The sequence below is a fragment of the Protopterus annectens genome, chromosome 14.part0 (assembly GCF_019279795.1).
Source record: "Protopterus annectens isolate FY-2018-M chromosome 14.part0, PAN1.0, whole genome shotgun sequence".
Lineage (NCBI taxonomy): Eukaryota > Metazoa > Chordata > Ceratodontiformes > Protopteridae > Protopterus > Protopterus annectens.
The window spans coordinates 925,362,658-925,384,578 of NC_056748.1; the positions used below are offsets into that span (position 1 = coordinate 925,362,658).

At 40.1% G+C, this 21,921-nt stretch overlaps 1 protein-coding gene across 1 annotated transcript in view; it reads right to left on the reverse strand.

The window, feature by feature from the left end:
- The window catches only part of LOC122789346 (spondin-2-like), a 194,043-nt gene that overhangs the window by 24,108 nt on the left and 148,014 nt on the right, over window positions 1–21,921 (reverse strand). The window contains exon 4 of the mRNA XM_044056724.1: window positions 3,831–4,313. Within this exon, the coding sequence (XP_043912659.1) occupies window positions 3,831–4,313 (483 nt within the window). The remainder of the gene's footprint in view (window positions 1–3,830; window positions 4,314–21,921) is intronic.

Sequence of the window (21,921 nt, forward strand, 5' to 3'; positions counted from 1 at the left end):
TCTTAAGGAATGTTTTTGAGATTGAGTAAGTTAAGTAAAACATCGGTACCATCTCTCTTGGATTTCTCCAACAAATGTTTTGCACTTTGAACTGCATGCACAGCTAATCCATTGGACTGTGGATACTCAAGACTGCTGGTAATATGAATAAAGTTCCAATACTCAGCAAATTTCTTGAACTGTTGACTTTTAAACTGTGCACCATTGTCAGACATGACTTTGTGCGAACTACCATGAACAGAAAAATATCTCTTCAATTTTGTAATGACAGTGCTGGACGTCAAGTTAGGAAGTAGGTCAATTTCAAATGAATTTGAGTAAGAGCCTACTAACACTAAGTAATGTTGGCCATTCCATTTGAAAATATCTGTGGCAACCATCAACCATAGTAATTCAGGAATTTGGTGTAACTGAGGTGGTTCTTTTTGATGATGCAGTTTTGTGCTCTTGCAAACTGAACATGCTAGAATTTCTTTCTCTATATCTTTAGATGGAGAAGGCCAAAAATACAGTGCCTCTTGTCCTTCATTTGGATGAATCAGTACCTGGGTAACCATGACGGAAACTTTTGATATATTCCTGTTGTAATGGTTTAGGAATTACCACTTTTGGACCTTTCATGATGATTCCATCTCCCATCATGAGTTCATCTTGGTAAGGAAAATATTTCTGAATGTCTGTTTGTGAGTTCACTCCTGGATATTACTCCAATTCTAACTGCATGCCTCATGGTTTGCAAGCTGCTTCAACTTCGGATTCCATTCTGACAACATGTCTTATGTCTCGTGTATTCAAATGAAACACTGAGGCATGGGATGGGATCATGTCATTTATTGTACATAAACACACCAGGAATTGTAACTAGAACATATACTTCGAATTTCATATGCTTACTGACTGACTCATTACTTCTAACACACTCACATGTGCATCTCCATTCAAGCTAGCAATCACTGTGACTGACTATACAATACACATTGATCTACAGAAAAGATACCTTACAGTTCCTGAAAAGACACTGGTTGCTGTTAACAATCTCCTCTTCTTGTTTAATACCAATATACTTAATGTTAATACTAAAAAAAAAAAAATTGCTGTTTGGTACCCCACTGAGCTATCCCTATCAGGCTTCTTTCAAACTATCTGACTAACCATCTGACTCTTCTGAGATTTCTATTATCTATGTTAACTCTTATAAATATCTACATCTCCTCAACCCACATCTACAACTGCACCTTCACATTGACCTTGGAGTGAAAAAAATGTCTTTGGATTGCTAAATTCAGATTTTCATTGTGCCATAGCTAAACGTGGCATTATAATTGGCCCTGAATGATTTTTGTGCCTCACTTCTGCAAAGTTATCATTAAAAGGGTCATTTTATTCATTGATATGAGCTGAATTTGAACTTCATTTGAGAAGTTAGTCAGAGGATTAATGATCTGAACAGTTAATGGGCTGCTTCCTGAATCCAAAGTACAGGATGAGGTTCCTCCTACATCTGTTTGCCTACTGTGTGACTCTGAGCAAATCATTTAACCAGAAAGTGCCACTAGGAAGTTGCAGAAAACAGACAGACATTTGCATCTTTTGGGTTTCCCTTGTTAACAAATTTATAAAAGTAAACATCTATGACCCTATAAAAATACAATAAATAAACCTAAAAAAGATGACCCACCTTATATGTTTTTTGGATTAAAAAGCAGTTTTGCCTCTTTTATTGCTTTATTAGGATTGTTCACTGTTAGAAAAATACCATCTATATATATTGTTAATAATTGTGAAGTTATGGATGTTTACACCATTCATTGTTCTGAGAAGGACAGCATTTAACAGAGGTATCCAATCTATGGAGGAGCTATTGCCAGTTTTTAGTTTAATATTGTTGATAATATGTGGTAAACCTATATTTAAGTATTACAACTGAGTATCATTCTTGTGGTGTACCATCACTTTACTTATATTTTTGTTAAGTTGTTTGAACCCTCACTACCAGTTTAAGGACATTCTAGTGCAGAATAGTAAGTGGCTTAAAAATTGCAGGAGAAATGTGATTACTCCATTTTCCTGGTGACATTTTAGAGAATATATTGGCTGATATATTTTATAGCTATTTGACTTGAAGAAATTCTGCCTCACCTGCTGTTTTAAGTATTATAATTCTAAGTATTTATTTAATAAACTAATAGAAACATCCAAAAATTAGTCAGCTAAGTACACACTCCCTATCCTATAATTGCCGTTCCTGATATCCTACTGGTCGTCGATGCTGAGAAATTGGGAAGAATCTGGCGATGTTTGTAGGAACCTTCCCCAGCCTCTTCCATCCACTTTGAGAATACTCTAGAAATAGATACATAGTCTCTTTATCTTTCCTTTTATTTTTGGAATTAATATGCTCAAATAGGACTGTTTGCTGTTTTAGATACTTCTTGATATTGGTAATTCCTGCAGTCGACCAAATCCAAGGTTCTCGAAAATTTGCTTGACCTTTTCTATTAAGCCTAGAGTGAATATTGTAAGCCTTCCCACTAGTATTTGCCTGTTTCCAAGGGAAGCATAAATTGCTCCCATTCCATATCAGGGAAATGTCTCATTCTGTATTTATTCTATGTCCATTCTGATTCCCCCTTTTCTGGCAAAGTTCTGGAGAAACTGGTAGCTAAGCAATTCCATGAATACTTTCCAAAATGTGGCACTCTCTCCAGTAGTAAAACTGTAGATAAGGGCAAAGCAATATTTTTCCTTGCTGACCCTGATATGTTCACTATAGATGAAGGACTATTGACAAGCTTCATCACTGTGACTCTTAGTAGAATATTTTTTACAGAAAAACTTCTATATCCATTTGCTGGGACAGGTTTTGCTTTTATGTCCTTGTGTGTGATTTTCTAGCAGGGTATTGACTGTTAAAGAATGTGCTAATCTTTAGTCTAATGGCATATAAACTGTTTTGTAAGGACTACTGTCTTACCCTTAAGAAATATGAATTGTGGGGGCAACCTTATGCCCTTATGTTTATCATAGATGGAAGCATCAGTCATCCTAGACCTAATCTGAAATGGATGACCGTGCTTTCTCAGTGATGGAACATATAGTATGGAGCAGCTTTTATTTTTGTCATGTAAAGAACAACACTGTATTTCCAGATTTTACAATTAAGCTAGTTAGCTTCTTCATATGAAGGACATTTTGTGAGTATATCAGACAGAAGTTTATAATGGCATGGTTTATCTGCCTTTGTCCTTGTTGCCATTCCAAATCATCTGAATGATAGCTATATAAATCTCCTATACCTGAGTTGTTTAATTGCTTTATTTAGAATTATAATTGGATTTCACTAATTTTGACATTTTCCCTTACTTTATTATTGTACTAATACATGTGTATAGTAGTACTTGCATCTTCTTCTTTTTATATATTTCTGTGCTGCATCTAGGTTTCACAGTGTGTATCAAGTTTTACTACTGATTCTGTAAACATTTGCCCTTGTTCGAGGCTGAGGCTGTAAAGAATTGGACTGATTAGTCCAGCCCATCCATTAATAAATGAATTAACTAATGCATGGATAAATACATACATATTTTTGGGCTACAGTTTATTTATTTATATGTTAACAGGGTAGATCCACTGGGTGCAAATACCTCTTTCATAGCCATTTTTAAAGTTCTGTCTGGTTCTTTTGCTTGCTGAATCACGCATAATGCTAAACATATTTGATGTGGAAATGAAAGGAGAAGCAATACAAATTTGTACATTAACAGTCTGCACATTACTGTTAAATAAACAGAAAAGAAGTTAATATTTAAAATAAAAACAATAAAACATACCATTTTCAGCTGTGTTGAGTGATAGTCCTCTTTCTTTGATGACATGGCTACTGGTTGGTGGGTCTGTGCCTTTTATAAGCTGTCCATCTTGTGTTTTTTCCTGGTTTTCTAACAAAGTTGTCATATTTAAAGACTCTTCTGATGTTGTGTTGTCATAGACAGAAAGATTCTGGTTTGCTGCCTCTGAACTGTTACTCAGCTTTATTGCCATATCTACTTCCGCAGTTTCATTAAGCAGCTTGGGAGTATCAGTAGCATTGCTAGTGTCGGGTTCTTTTTTGGCGATCACACAGAGGGCGTCTTCACATTCTTCCTCCATTGCCAGTTCTGGGCATGGCTCCCCATTATTGGCAGGTTGGAGGATGACATAACGGGTTCTCTTTCTAATACCTTTGCCACATAATCTGCTGCAGAGACCCCAAGAAGACCAATCAGATACCTCACAGTCTAGAGGTGTACCATTGTGTCCCTCTGTATCTTTCTCTAGAACCAAAACGTGAAACCAGATTCTGTCAGTAAGTGAATAACAAAACAAAGCACAACATAACTGCAACTGTTGAATATAATGTAAATTATTAGCTAAGCAAAAGTAGTTTAGATTTTATTATGATAATTGAAAACTATGTGCTTTTTTTTGGCTTAATTATTTGGGATCAGTATAGGTGCCCCAAGTTTTACAGCAACAGCACAGTGCAGTAGAATTTCTTTTTTTTTTTCTCACAGGAGAAGAAAATTCATGTGATAGAAAAGTATAATTCCACAAAAACATAAATGTTTATAGACACATTATTTTTCTTCAGCAAAATAATAGAAGGTGCCTATGATTTAAAAACAGCGAGTGAGGCTTAGACAGGATCAGGACATAGGTTCATAGGTGTGTACTAGGTTAATGGCCCTGGAGCCTTTACAAGTCTAGCCCATAGAAGTGCCCAGGCATCGTGCTGCCTGATGTTAGTTCCCAGTGCCTCTATCAAGCAGAGCCACTGGAGTGATCCCCAGGGTGAACTTTCTATTTCCCATCCACTCGTCAAGATTTCTCTTGAAGAGAGCCAGTGAGGTGCTCTGCTTGACATGTATGGGAAGTCTATTTCAGAGCATGGGCAGTCTCTGGGTTATGAAGATGTCCCTCCAGCATGTTCTGTTGATTGTGGTAATGAGGTTGAAGTCTCTGGAGTATGTGGTGCGGAAGGATTGGGATTTCTATAGATGTAACATTTCTAACAGAGCTGGGTTAGACATGGCTTTGTTAGTCAAGCAGAGATCGCCTCTCAGTAGACGATATGAGACAGAGAATAGCTGGAGTTTTTTGAGTCTGTTCATGTAGGATATGTGTTTAAGGCCTAGGATCCTCTTTGTGAGGTACTTTTGTGGCCTTTCCAGCTATTGCATGGGTCTAGTGAGGTAGATGCTAAATGAGGCATTATACTCGATGATTGGCCTACTGAGGGAAATGTAGAGAGAGATGATGACCTCTTTCTTCCTTGATGCAAAACCCCTGGTAATGAGATGTGCCACATAGAAGGACTTTCTGACCACAGTGGCAATGTGGTGGTCAAAGGAGAGGTTGCTGTCAACCTGTGTCTTTAGATCTTTTATAATGCCTTCAGTGTTCAGTGGGCTCCCATTGATGTGGTAATTAGTGGGAACTGAGTTTTACCCAAAGGGGATGATGATGATGCATTTTTTTGGTATTAAGCTTAAGCCATGGTTTCAACACCAGTTATTGGTCTCAGTGAGGCCTTTATGTAGGGTGTCTACATCACTTGGGGAGTTAATAATGGCTCCCAGCTTGCAGTCATCTGCGAATTTGGTCAGTCAGAGTCTCTCCATGTTGGCCTGGACTTCTGAAAAGTAGATGCCAAACAGGACCTAGGACTGATCCCTGTGGGACTCCACTCGTGACTGGTCTGCAGTCTGACTTGGAGTCCACTACTTTTACACTGTGGGTTCTATCTGTGAGCCAATTTGCAACCCACCTAGTGATATAGGGGTTGATGCCTAGTTTGGTGAGTTTATCAATAATTCCTGAGTGGGGACTGATATCAAAGGCCTTGGCCAGATCAAGGTAGGCTGTATGAACTGCCTTTCCCTCATCCACAGCTCTGGTGACTGACACCTTTCACACAACCAGATTGCATGGGATCTAGAGTTTGGAGAGTCCCTATATCTTGTTAATTAGGTCCATGATGATATGCTCATAGCCTTATGTATCAGACTCATCAGGCTAATGGGGTGATAATTCCCAGGGTCTGTAGTCGTTCCCCCTTTATGGAGAGGGATGACTGTAGCTGTGCACCATTCAGTAGGGACAAAGCCTGAGGTGAAGCTGTGATTGAACAGGGCACACAAATGTGGTGCCAGTTCACTTTGTAGTTCATTTAGAACACATCCAGGGATATTGTCAGGTCCCATGGAAGCTGTATTCTTGGCCTTGGACAATGCAACATTAACCTGTGCTGCAGCAATGCTAGGTGCCTGGCATTCCTTCAGTATTGTGATTGGTCCTTTGGGGGGAGAGAGGGGTAAAGTTTGCACTTAATCTGTTAGCCAGTATGTTGGCAATATCTGTTGGCTCAATATAGGAGGTACCATTGTGCAGTAACTCAGAGCAAACCTGGGTATTGCAGTAGATATTCTTGATATAACTACAGAAGGCTTTGTGGTTGTTTTTAGTGTCTGCCGCAATTCTGCCTTCATAGCTGGCTTTAGAGGTTTTGATGAGGGATTCCAGCTTTTTGTTGAGGCTAATAAGGGGTGCTGTGAAGTTAGCCACCTCTGTTTTTAGGAGTCCAAAGTCAGCTTTGGAGAAGTTTTTCATGGTGGTTACCTCTGCGGGGGGGGGGGGGGGTGAGATGTGGATTTCCATGGTGATTAGACTGTGGTCAGATCTAACCAGGGAGGAATTGACTATTGGTGTAGAGCAATGGTTGCCCATGTTAGCAATAACCAGGTCTAGAAAGTTGCTTTCTCTAGTGGGGGTAAGAATGAGCTGGTCCAGGCCATTGGACTTGAGGAATTCCAGGAAGCATTGGGTCAGTTGCATGAGTAGTTTTCCCAGTTGATGGAGGGGTAGTTGAAGTCATCTAGTATGAGTGTTGGGTTGGACCCTAATAGTTTCCAGGGTGCTTAGGAATGTGGAGTGAGAGTCTTGGGACATGGTTGGGGATGTATAGCAGGCTATGACCTGAATTGCCATCTTACCCAATGTTAGTTGTACCTGAAGTATCTCAGATGCGTTATGCTGGGCTACTAGTCTGGAGGTGTGCATATCCTTTATGAATATGGAGACATCACCTTCTTTGGAGCTTCGGTCCACGTTCTGGGGCCGAAAGGTGTGGAATGAGTTATAGCCTGGTAGCACAGGGGTGCTTTCTGCTGCTTTAAACCAGGTCTGCGTTACAGCATAAATGTCGATATTCTCCATTTTGAGGAGTGCTTTGAGCAAGTGCATCTTGAGATTTAGACTTCTAGTGTTGAGCAGCATGACCCTCAGATTGCATTTATTTATAGCTATTACTGTGGTAATTTGGTCTTTAGAACATCGTCTAAAAAAGGCACCATAGGGGTGGCAAGAGCCTTAGCCAGTGTCCGGAAACCCAGGGGTGACAGATGCAGGCCATCTCTGGCAAAGCATCGAGGTCTGTCAATCATGTCATCCCAAGCAGACAGATTCTGTATCCCCTTAGAATGACACCAGAAACTTAGCAAATTGTTGAAGTCAGTAATTTTCTGCTTGTACTCGGTATCATTCTGGTCGATGGTTGGATGCTGCTCAGGGCTAGGGGTCATACATGCCTGGGCCACATAATCCAAGAGCTCCTCCATGTAACTTTTCATGTAGTCCCGGGAGGTGCATCTCAGGTCATTCACACCCACATGGACAGTGACAGAGTCATACTTGTACTTGTTTTGGAGTGACCTGAGTGCATGTGTTATGTGTCAGATTCTTGCACCTGATAGACAGCTGACTGTTACTTTCTCCTTATTCAACCTAGTGAGTGGTATATCGGTGTGCCTCACTATCAAGTCACCTATGATTAGTGTATTGGGTTAGCTGTTTTGCCTTAGGGGCTTAGGTTGAGGGGCACACTGTGTAGGTGAGCTATGTGTCTTGTGGTTTGTGCTGTGTTGTGGTGGTCAAGTGCATTTCTGCGTGGAGGTCTCTGCTGTTTGGGTAGATTTCTATTGACAGCCTCCATGAAGGTGGGTGTGTGGTTTGTGTTTTATGTGAGAGCTGTGATGGTGGGTGTTCTGGAGGGCTATATGTTGCATGTGGTTTGGTGTAGGTGTTGACCTTCTCCTCTGACCAGCCATTCCAGTCTTGCCTTGAGAGTGCATGGCTTCCAATTTGGATATATAAGTGCATTTCTCACAAGTCTGAGTGTTGGGAGGTAAGAGGAGAAGGTTGTCTGTATACATGAGGCAGTTGCTACACTGCCTCAGAATGCCCAAGTTCACCAAGTTAATAGGAGAAAGCACAGGGAACTGATATTTAGACATGCCAGGAGGGATGGTCATTATTACTAAGTACTGGAGCTGTTTCTTTATATATTCCTTTTACAGAAAAAATTCACTCAAGGTGTCTGAGTCTGTACAGACCACTCCCAAACACTTGAGGTGAAATTAATACATAGACCCTGAAAATTTAAGGATGAAGTATTTAGGCAGATATTATGAAGTTAGAAAGAAATCAAGGCAGTACTTACTGAAAAATAAAGAATTAGCTTGTCAAGAATGATGAAAAAAGGGGAGTCGCATGAATGGATACTGCCTGGCTACTACTAATGCTGGTATCAGCACAGCTTCACTCTGTTGGGATACAATACTCCTTTATTTCTTCTCTCACCAGAAGCAAAATGTTAGCACTAATCCCAAGAAGAGAAGCAGGCCATGGCCTGTTTGGTGATCTACAGTCTTGTCCCAGATGATGCAAGGGTCTGCAGGGTTGTAGCCTTTTTTTAGTAGATGCATCGAATAGCAACCAGACTAATCAGGTATGTTAAGCACAGACACTCACTCTCCAACCAGAAAGAGTCAGGAATCAGTGCACTCTGTTCCTACTCTCACCAGGATCAGAATATAAGCACAGATTCCAAGCTGCCACCTATAAAGCAGTTATTAAGCTTTCTGGATATCTGCAGTCTCCAGGAAATAATGTAACTGCACTCCTTCTCTCACTAGGAGAAAACAGAAGCACTAATCCAAAGATGACTACTGAAAGGCAGAATGTGGGCTCTCCAATAACTGGTGGTCTTGCAATAGATGCTTACAGGTAAGATGAAAAAAATGGTTTATCCTAAACACTGCAGTGTGCACTAGAGGAGTTAGTTAGAAAGTAGGTAACTTAAGTTTTACCTGTCTAAAAAGTTATGTTTTATTGGAGAGTCACTATTTTTAAAACAGCAAGATAGATTGAATGGGAGTGGTCACTTTTGTATTCTGGTACTATGGAATACAGTAGGATGGCCAATAAATTTAAATAGTTGAAGGGGAGTGATTTCACAAAATTATAATGTTGTGCTTACCCACACCAGCCAGTAAAAGCAGAGAGGAAATGAAATACATGGTCAAATTAACATAAGGGGCAGGCAACTAGAAAGACAGTGTGTTTAAGAACACAACAGTAACTGTATGGGACAGTGGGAAACATTTCTGTCTGACTCACAAGAGACAGAGATGTGGTTTCTTTTCAAGTTGTAACATGCAGTTAAAAGCAGAATACAAGCAAAACACAGTGTAAAGAAAACGAATCACAGTATACAAAATAGAAAAAGGCAATAAAGTAATACAAAATGCAACAAATAAAAAGCAAACTAACCTTTCTCTTACAGTAAACTGTAGCAGAGTCTGGGTGAGCCTTTCCAGTAAAGCTCTGAAATGTTTTATTTTACCCCTTAAATAGAAGGTTTAGTTCCTACCTAGCACCACCCCTTAGTTCACAGATGATTAACCTTGACTGACCTGTCCTAACTTATGTGTGACTCCTTAATTGACCTGTTCTAATTTCTGTCTGACTCACAAGAAACAGAGCCGTGGTCTCTTTTCAAGTTTTAATATGCAGTTAAAAGAGGAATACAAGTAAAACACGGTATAAAGAAAACAAATCACAGTATACAAAATAGAAAAAAGACAATAAAGTAGTACAAAATACAACAAATAAAATGCAAACTAACCTTTCCCTCACAGTAAACTGCAGCAGGGTCTGGATAAGTCTTTCCAGTAAAGGTCAAGTGTTACACAAAGGTCAAAGATCAAGATTGCAAAAGTTTGCTGAAACTACTTGCTGTGTGCTACACGGCTGTGTGCTACACGAGCTAAATGAGGAATTAAACCCGCACATAAGGCAGCTGTTTAATCTCAGCCTTACCACAGGATACGTGCCCAAGGAGTGGCGTACGGCAACTGTGGTCCCACTCCACAAAGGTGGCCTCACGGACCCTGGTAATTACGCCCATAAGCTTAACAAGTCTAGTCTGCAAAGCTATGGAGAGGATCATAATGGAGCTCATAAACAAAGATATAGGGGACTTGCAGACATTGGACCCGACCCAGTTTGGCTTTGTCAAGGGAAGATCATGCCTTTTGAACTTGGTCGACTTCTTGAAATAGTCACCAAGGCCATTGATGAGGAAAGGCAGTCCATACAGCCTACCTTGACCTTGCAAAGGCTTTCACACAATACCCCACTCGGTATTGTAGAAAAACTTACCAGCTTAAATGTAAACCCATATGTCACAAGATGGGTTGCAAACTGGCTTAAGGACAGAACCCACAGGGTTAGAGTTGCTGGCGCTGTGTCAGACTCCAAGCCGGTCACAAGTGGTGTCCCACAGTTCTCGGTCCTTGGCCCCTATTGTTTGGCATCTACTTCTCAGAAGTACAGGCCAACATGGGAGGACTTTGGCTGACAAAGTTTGCAGATGACTGCAAACTGGGTGCCATAGTGGAAAGTGCATCGACACTGATATCCTTCAGAAGGGACTCACGGAAACAGATAACTGGTGCCAGAGCCATGGCCTGAAGTTAAACGCCAAAAATGTATAGTCATACCCTTCGGGAAAAACAAGGTAACCCCAAGCTACCATATAGGTGGCAATCCACTAAGCACAGAAGAGGTTATCAGGGACCTGGGGACCCAGGTTGACAGTGGCCTTTCTTTGACACTCACATTGCTAAAGTGGTTAGAAAGACCTTCTACATTGCCCACCTGATCATGAAGGGATTCACATCCAGATCTAGTGAGGTCATTGTTCCCTGTACTCTTCACTTATCAGACCAATGATCGAGTACAATGCCCCATTCGGGATGTATCTCACCCGACATCTGCAGCAATTGGAGAGACCCCAAAAGTTCCTCACCAAAAGGATAAAGGGACTCCAAAATCTGTCATATGCTGCCAGATTGAAGAAACTCCAGCTCTATTCAGTCGCATACCGTCTGCTCAGAGGTGACATGTGCCTGACATACAAGGCCATGTCCAACCCGAATTAATGGACATGCTCCACCTCAAAAATCCAAATCCACCAAAACCACTAGAGCAAGCGACTTAAACCTTAGCACGGATATAAATAGGACGTGCTGGAGGGATAGATTTATCACTCAGAGACTCCCTATGCTGTGGAATAAAATCCCGGTCCATGTGAGGCAGAGCACCTCGCTGACTCTGTTCAAGAGAAATCTAGACCTGTGGATGGGAGATCGTAGGTTTACCCCGGGAATCATCTCTGGGTCACTGCTGGACAGAGGCACAACAAACTAATGGGCACAGTATTTTTTCATATAAGGGGTGGCGTAAGCCACAATAATTTGGGCTAGGCTTATAAATGCCTTAGGGCAGATAGCCTAGTATAAACCTATGAAACCTATGAAACCTACTTAGAATAAATCAAAATAGAAAAACTAGACCAACTGCACTAATATTAAAATGCAACATCATGCAGAGAGCTTTACAGAGACAGGCAGATGACCCAACAAATACATTACACTACATTCATTAGTATACTCTTTAAACACACAGAAATGTACCAAAGAGCATTGCATCTATGAAGAGGGTCAGGGATATACTATGCTAGCATTTCATTACAGCAAACCCATGGATAAAACATAACTGACGTACTGCTAGCAGTACACGGGAAAAGCCATTCAATCTGCTGTGCTGTACACTATATAATAATGCCTAGTTCAACTCGTACATTTACACAGTAGAAACCAGCACTGTGCATTCCAGTTATAGGCATGTCTGGATGGACTAACTTATATATGGATCCTATGGAAGTCCAGAAGATCTGTTCTATTATTCACCTATCCACTCTAATATATGTTATCTTGTGGTACCCAACAACAGCAGCCACTTTATGTATTTCAACATGTGGCATCACAGTGAGTTGATATTGTTTCATATATCCCATTATGTCATTGTAAGTATTTAACTGATCATTTAATGGGCTGTTGTACTAGTTGTTATTTAAGGCCATTTGTATTTGTAGTTTTCTAAGAATTGAATTGTTGTATGACATAGGAAACAGAAGCATACTATTTCACCACATGGTAGATTGGAAAGACGACTATGAAGGGGTCAGGGCCACATGACCATCAAGTAATACAGTTTGTGCAACCCAAGGCAGTATATCGAATCAACATAGATTACTGTGCATCATGGAGTAGGGCTATGATATAGCAGTAATGTAGGCAGCACGTGGTGACGTGTCAGCACATTTTCACCAACATTCCTGGATTCACCATGTATCAGGGTGCCATTGTCCATTAAGCTATGCCCTTACATTTACATACTTAGGCTACTTAGTGCGATCATCTGTCATTCCCACAGGGTCCATGGTTCAAGGTGAACTCTGGTTTGCTGATGTGGACTGGATCACACTGTGTCTAGGGGAACCATTTGTATATTGTACTCAAGAAATATGCAACAGGAAGGAATGATGGGATAAAAGAGCACAAAGGTGTATAGGAAATAATCTGCTTACATTACAGATATTTGTCCTGTGCAGTCCAAACTAGTTTTTAAAAATAGGAGTGATGCACATGATACCTAAAAAGGACTGTCTGACTCTATGGTACAGAGACATGGCATCCTGACTGCAACCCAGGTAACTTGGATTAAATTACCAGCCCCAGCACTGGAGGAACCTGCTGGGGGGTGAAGAGGCATTGATTGTTTTCTCCCCCCAGAGAGTTGGGAGAGATGCTTATACTTTTGGGCAACCAGGGTGTTATTTCCCTACTTGAGACTGGAAATATCATTACTCATGCTTTGGGGAGGGAGGGTGGGGCAACACTGCTTAACAGGAAATACAACACCTTGCAGAACTGAGGGGACTCCCCTCACTCTCAGTATTCCCTTTTTAGTGCTTCACTGAATGTAACTGGGGGAAATGTTGCAGCACGCAAAAACTCAATCCACCCCAATGGCTGCCTAATGATGGCCCATCCCAGTTAACTCTTGTCCTTGTCAATGAATGGGCTGATTTACAGGGAAGGGGATGATGATTGACGGACAATGGGGGCAAAAAGGCATCTTAAATGGAGACCAAAAAGTTGGTTAAAGGTTTAAAGTCATTGAATATGAATTCATAGACTCCTGCATAGAAGTACAGGAGAATAAATGATTTATAGATGGTCTGGGCTGAGATGGAGAATTGCTAACTGGGTCTGCCATATTAATGTTAGTTCTATTGTTATACAAAGAAGGAGCCAAAAGTCTGTAAACTTGTGGTGTGTGTGTGTGTGTGTGTGTGTGTGTGTGTGTGTGTGTGTGTGTGTGTGTGTGTGTGTGTGTGTGTGTGTGTCAGTCAAATTAATTCCTTTCAGGCTTTAAAGCTGATATTACTAGAGATGTACAATACAGATGATTATGCTTCCACAGTGGACTGAGCTACCTTTCCATGAGAACATTTAATTAGAAGCTTTATCAGATGGAACATTTTCAGAATGGTACAGCAGTAGGGTAGGGGCTTTGATGAAAAAGAACAGAATTAGGTCACAAGAATACAGAGTATGATCTACCCTACAGGCACAGTAGGAGAACTACCACCTATGCACCAGTGACTCAGCTTTGTTTAAAGGTTTGAGCACTGGGGAGCCAGATGTTGATAAGAGATACACAGCATATGGCTTGCTCTCCACTGTTTGGGGGTTGTTGGGTTACAGTGCATTTCTGGGTAGGCTAGAGGGCTTGAAATTATCAGTAACAGTGTACATATAGCTCTCCTCAGTGGGGTGCATGTGTGAACACTTACTGTGCTGCATTGCTATATATTGGGCAATGGAAGAGGGGATAAATATCAGGTAGAGCATTAAAAAAAATATCCTGCATTGGGATAGTCTTATATGTTCAGCTGCACACTTGCCACCAATATGGCAAACAAATAAAGTGGTGACTGTAATACCCCTGCACTGGCCCAGTAATCAAGGAGCCTAAATCCTCACCACTGGCAACATTGAGGGATGTACACAATGTGAGGATGACATGTACACACACAGTAAAGTACAATTTCCCTTAAGAGCACACAGATATCACAGTCAGTCTGGGGCTGTTTTCTCCCTCTTTCTTCAGATCCCCAATTAGACTCTCCACTGGCACAGCTATAGGGTGAGATCTTAGGTCAGTGGCCCAGCTAAGACTTCCAGCACCCTGTCTGTCCAACCAGTGCCTCATGTCCCTGCCTAAGTAGCTGACACACACACACACACACACACACACACACACACACACACACACACACACACACACACACACACACACACACACACACTTTGAGATTTGATTGGTATACAAGCATATACACACACCTGGGAAAGACTGGCACAGGTTTACTAGCTATGCCTCCTTCTGCCAAGACTATAAGGTAGTACCAGCTGCCACCAGCCACCCTTACTTATCAGCTACTATAAGGCCCTTACAAAGGGTGACCAATCCTACTGTGTAATGTTACTATAAATCCAAATGGTAGTTTTAACCAAGACTTGCAAGGCTATTTAGGAGTGGCCTGTACAGTGTCACCAAATACATATGCAAGTACTCTAAGAGCTTAAATATATCTCATAAATATCAGCCACAGCTATAGGTTTAAATATATTTAATAATAAATAATAAAATAACAAAACAATCCACAGTAAACAAACACAGTTACTTCAGAGTTCAAAATCACAGGAAATATTGCAAAACAACATTGCAAGACAGTCTCAAATAAAAACAGAAAGAATCTAAATTAATCTTTACTATATTTCTATCTATATCTAAAAGAAATTACTGTACCCTGGTTACTTATTATTAGCAAGGCAAGCACAGACGATGGTGATGATGGATGTTTCCAGGTCAAAAACAAAATACAAAATGCCTAGTCTCTCTCTGAGAGAGTTCTTAAATTAATATCAAACATTACTGCTGGGTTAGCCTGGATGACATCACTCTTTGTCACCTGACTTCAGTTTCCAGGCTAAAACAGAAAGTAATAGAATTTTAACATCTCTGTGTGAGAAATACATCTCTCTCAGATCTTTGCTCAGAACTGGAAGTCACTGCTAGGAAGTCATAAAGCAGTCAAACACTTTACATTGTAAACCTAGTAATTACTTTTCTTTTTGGACAATAGAAAAACTTCTAGGTCTAGACATTGTGTCTGCTTGCTGCATTGAAACTAACTTTATAGCACATCATAAAGCACTTAATTTCAACTTATTTTCTTGAAGTTTTGTAAAGTAATCTTCTGTGTTCCAGAAGGGTATGCTGTGGTTACATTCTTGAAGCTAAGTACATAACATACAGTTCTGTAACAGTAGTTTAATATACACATAATATATATTCTCTTACATTTGTAAAACAAGCATATGAATCATGTTGATATTCAGAAATGACATATAATTATTTACAAAATTCCAGATAGCGGGGCTGGCATGTCACAGTGACCAGTGGACATATTTAGCTTGCATTTACTTTGGAGGAAGGAGGTAAATAAATTAGTTAATTTTAAAGGACAGATAGCAGTAATTTATGCCTTATGAATGTTACAAAATTTGCTTATTCCAGCAGCTTACTGACCATAGGGATTAGTTACTTCTCTTGCAGTGTATTTAGAAGGCAGGAAACAGAAAAAATAGACTTTGCTAGGATTGTGGAAACTGATAACAAGGAACTGAATGTAGGAAAATCTCTTGAGTGAAGATACTGCCTCCTTCAAGAGCATCCCTATATGATCCATGTCCTGCAAAACTTCAAAGTTTGGTCTTTAATAATAATAACTGTAAAAATTTTCAGCAATGAAGTTATAGCATGTACACAAGTGTGTATCCTTTGAGATACTTTCTAGGAAGATGACTCAATGAAATGATATCAAGGGCGTACAACTGAGGAGTGACGTCAAGCAAGCAAAAAGAAAAGACTAAAGCTTGTGGAGGGGGTCAACAGCTGAGTTCCTATGTAAAGTATTACAGATTATCACTCCTATTAAGCTGAACAATAGATTGAGCCAATGAAAGGATTGAGTGGAATCATGCCATGGGTTTACTGTTCTGGAAACTTTGAAACAGAATTTACACAGACATTGCCTAGACCATGATAGGTACTGTGTGAAAGTACAGACTGGTCTGGCAGATAATAACTGGTGTAATGACCAACTCTGTGTCTTGCCCCATCTGAATTGTTTTATACCTCATAAATCACACCTTTCATATAAAAAGGCTATGCTTGCAGAAGCTGGACTGGATGGCATAGGTTACCTTAGCAGAGGAATTAATCAATTCAAAGGTTAAGCCATTTGAACATGAATTCATAGACTCATGCGTGGAAGCACATGAGAATAAATTATTTATACATGGCCTGGGGTCAGCTATAAACCTTTTGTGTTATGTTGCTTGCTTTTATCATCTGAGCTAAAGGTATAATAGCAAGAATTTTCAGTTGAGTTACAGTGTTGTCAGGTGGAAGTTGGTTTGGTTAAGGCTAAATGTAATGGAGAAATGCAGTGGTACACTTCTGTTTGATATCATATTGATGACTAGATTCAGCCAAATGGTGTTATGTACTGACTGTGTGTAGGCAGAAATTTGCATCTGGGTTATGTCTGTCCTTTCCCTTTTTGCTTACTGCCACATCGTATAATACCTGCTGCTCTGTGGGGGTATTAGTGTCATTCTTAAAGTTTGCAGGTGAAACTGTTTTTGCTTAGTAATTGGTGGTGTAGGGGGAATCTGTGTACTTGTATGTGTGCTACTCTAGCCTTCTTGACCACTGTTAATACCCTACCACAGAGAATAGGACAGGATGGAAGGTATCATTTTTGTGTTTTATCTGAGATGTATTGCTCTTAGTATTGTGGGGATACTAGTGAATTAGACTGGTCTGTTTCATTAAAATCTGCACCTATGTTGTTTAATTGGTGCTGCATTGTCAGAATCATTCCCTGTCAAGACTTCTGCAGGGATATCCTCAAACTCACCTACTTGCTTGTTTCCATTTCCATCCTCCCAGTCGAGGTGAACCCTAGCCAAAGGTATTTGGAATGGGGTCCCTCCTAAAGCTCTGATTGGAGTAGACTGCCCAAGCAAGTAGTGCTCCTCTTTACCCATTGCAGGCTTCACAATGGTTAGGTCAGAAGCTGTGCTACTCTTAGCAGTGGCCTCTTTCCCATCTACTAAGATAGGATATAATCTCTTGTGGTAGTTTGGTACCCTTGTTGTCTCCAGACAACTCACTGCTGGCATTCTGTCATTCCCACTTACTGGCTTTCCCACTTTTTGTTCCCCACCTTGCCTCCATGGACATATATATGCTACATCGCCCCACTGGTTGCATTTAAAACATTTAACCCTTCATCCTGGATTTGTACCTGGACTAGCAGCTTCCCCTGCTACTGGTGGACTCTGTTGGGACAGTTTAGGCTGCCCACTATGGGTTCCCTTAGACCCATGAGCAGCACTGGGTATCCCTGTCCAGTGCAGTGATGCCATGCTTGCTAGGTGTAGGTCCCCCTTTTTCTCCAACTCATCTGCAGTCCTGCATTCCCTATCTGCCAACCAGATTCTCAAGTCCTCAGGCAAAGTGCTAAGGGCTTGTTCCCTCACCAAAAGGTCTGATAGCCCTTCAAATGTGGTGACCTGACACCCCTTCACCCACCTATGTAAATAAGTGCTTAAGTCAGCAATATATTCACACACACTTTCATCTGCATTGCTTCTATGCTCATGGACGTTTTTCCTATAAGCTTCAGGTGTTAACTTAAAACACTCTAACAGACAATGTTTAACAGTATTACAATTTAAGTAATCAGTATCAAACAATTTAGAAATAGCAGTTACAGCTTTACCATGAATTAAGGGGATCAGGAGCTTTACCAAGAGCCTTTGGTCAACATTACACTGTTTACATACCCTTTCAAACATATGAATAAAACTGTCAAAACTATCATCCTCTGTAAATTGTGGAGGAAATTTACTGACCTTTGTTGCTTCTGCAGTTTGGTTACTACCTTCCCCATTACCTCCATGACCCTGGCAAAGAGTCATCATCTCCTTTTTGTGTTTCTGCTGCCTCTCATTCTCATCAGCTTCCAGACATCGCAGTTTCTCATTTTCATCAGCCTCCAGACGTCTCAGCTTCTCATTCCCTTCAGCCTCCAGGTTTCTCAGTCTCTCTGCTGATTCTATTTCCAAATGTTTAGCATCCAGTTCAAGTCTCTTTAAATCCAGATAGATTTTAAGTCCTCTGTGGAAAGGTTGAACTGTCCATTTTCTGAGAATTGTACCTCCCCAAGGCCAGTCTAATTGTACTCCTGATTGCTGGTCTGTGATGCAGCTGTGACTAAGACTGAAATCATCTCTGCATTAGTCAGGTAGACATGCAACAGTTCTTTGTCTTTGCACATCTCAGCCAATTGGCTCCTTATCAGTTTGCCATACTCCTCTGCTGACATCCTTGTCTGCTCTCCCTGACTAACTAAGCTAACAAAAACAATAAAACACTTGTGATATGAAACTCTGAATGTTCACTGTGTGGCTGTTTGAGAGTACAAACACCTTCTTTAGTGACCACTGTTTACAGGCTACAGGAATTCAATATCCACACCACTGAATCCTAATATGAGGATATCCCACCACTGGCCACCAATATATGTGATGTGGATATTCCATCACTGCCCACCAATATATGCAATGCCCCAACACTGGCCCACTAATAAAGGAGCTGTAATCCTCACCACTAGCACCAGTGGGGGATGTGTATTGGGAAGATGACAAGTACACACACAGTATTTCCAGATGTAGCTCTCTGCATCAAGTGCAATTTCCTTTAAGAGCACACATAGACCGCAGTCAGTCCAGAACTGGTTTCTCCCTTTTTCTCCAGATCCCCAGTAAGACTCCCCACTGGCACAGCTATAGAGTTGAGATCTCAGCTGAGTGACCAAGCCAAGACCTGCAGCACCCTCTCTGTCCAACCAGTGCTTTGTGTTCCTGCCCAAGTAGCTGACACACACACTCTTTGAGGTTTGAGTTATACTCACACACACACACACACACACACACACACACACACACACACACACACACACACCTGGGAAAGGCTGGCACAGGTTTACTAACTATGCTCCCTTCCGCCCAGACTATAAGGTAGTTATTACTGCCAGCTGCCACAACCTTATCAACTACTTTAAGACTCTTAACAAAGGGTGTCCAATCTTACTGTGTTTGACCAAGAGCAAGGCCATTAGGAGTGCCCCACAGTGTCAACAAATAAATATACAAGTACTCTCAGAACTTACATATGTCTCACAAATATCAGCCACAATGGAAGGTTTAACTATATTTAATAATAACTAATAAAAAACAAGAAAATACTCAATATATAATCACACACAATATATAATCACAGTTACATCAGAGTTCAAAATCACAGGAAATATTTAAAACAGCATTGCAGGACAGTCTCAAGTAAATAAAGAAAAATATCTAAATTAAGCGTTGCTATATTCCTGACTGCATCTAATAGAATTATACTGTACCCTAGTTAACTTGCTTTCAGAGCAAGGCAAGTGTATGGTGAATAGGTGTTCTTGTCAGGTCAAAGACAAAATACAAAATGCTCAGTCTCTCTCTCAGAGATTTCTTAAATTAATATGCCAAATATTACTGCTGGGATAGCTTTCAGCATGACATCACTTCTTGTCATCTGACTATCCTGGATGAACCCCCCCCCCCACTGTAGCATTTAGATTCTACCTGTGAAAATACATAGACCTCAGATCTTTTGGCAAATAGTGGAAGTTGTAAAATAATTTACATTCCTCCACATTTAAAGACAATACAGAAAACTTCTAGTTCTGGACATTATGTCTCCTGCTGCTCTGAAACTGAAAGATAACATATCTTTTTATGGCCCAGCCATAAAGTACTTTAATCTCAACTATTCTTCTGAAGTTAGCTTCTTGTGTTGCAGTCTCCCCTGTTAAAATATATACAACTAAACAGTTACAATAGTGTGTATACATTTCTGCTCAGTACTTTACAAAATATCTGTTCAGCATACATGTCTGTACAATATGACATACAGTTCTAATACATCTGTAACACAAACATCTTACATGAAGCATGTTGACATTGACAAATGACACACAGGCACTTATAAAAATTCCAAAAAGCTGGGCTGGCAGTATGTCCTTTTGTTACATACCTAAGCCATCTCCAAGTATTTCCAATGTTGTAGTCATTCACCCTGCTTGGGTCATCTACTTTCCATGAGAAATTAGCCTTTTCGAGACAACATTTTGTGGTGAAAGAGTGGGAGGAGAGAATGTTAAGCTCCAGGTAACTACCATTTGTATAAGGAGATTATTTTTTCATTCTTTTATTCATACTCTTCATGTTATTACTGTGTTTTATACATGTAATGCATGCAGATGTTAACCCACTGGTGCTTCCTTGCCCTCAGGGCTGTTGTACGATCTGTTGTCATGTGAAGCCCCCCACAACACCACCACCTTGCTCATGTGGGCTAGACTTAAGAATTACCCTACTCCCTGCTCTAACCATATACATTACCTTACTAAAAAACATTTCCTAACACTATCACTACCCAGATGACACTTGATCTTGGTTTTGTAGTTGTGGTTTACTGATATAGGGCTTTCTTTAGTGGGAGAAAAGTATTCCATGTTTTGTGATTCTCTCTTATGCATCATTCAGTGGTCTGTGATTCTCTTTTTTTCTACCATTTGTGATTCTCTCTTTTAAGTTTTCTGTCTTTCATGACACAAACACACACACACACACACACACACACACACACATATATATATATATATATATATATATATATATATATTTTTTTTTTATGTATATGTTGAATTATTGGGATGCAAATGCATTGAAACTGAAGTAATCTATGCCAGTATTCCGAAATTCAGCATATCAAAAAAAAAAAAATTAAATATTGAAACAAAAAATTATTACAAAGAAAAATGGACAGTTTACTTTTACAATCAGAATACTAAAACCCTAAGATGCATTCATCCCAAATTTATCTGAATAGTGTTTGTTTTTAAAGGAAAGGTGAGGATTAGGGGCAGGGTTAGGGTTATCAGGTAAGTTGGACTGGGGTAAGAGTTAACTACTGATACCTGCTAACGCTAATCCTGTACTGTACCTTTAAAAAAATATTTTTGTATCAATAACATTAATCTAGATAGTTTGGAGAGACACACACATGCTACACTACACTAAAACTATGCCCTCATATAACTCTAGCCTAACCCTTCTACACTTGCACAAACACTCTTACCCCCTAATGCCAAAACCTTCAGAATATCTAATGGTTTCTGCATTACTGTCCCAAACCCATACTTACCTTACCCGCAAACATTGATGCTTTGTGCAATTTTAACATTTTGATGAACCAAAATTCACAGTCATTCACACCATTGATCAATAGCAGATTTGATGGCGTGAATGACTCCCCCCAAGTGTTTGTGTCTGTATGTATATAATATATATGCACTTGTGTTTGTCTATATTCATACACACACACATATTCATATGTATATGTATGTATATCTATATTTAATATCTAATATATATATATATATAT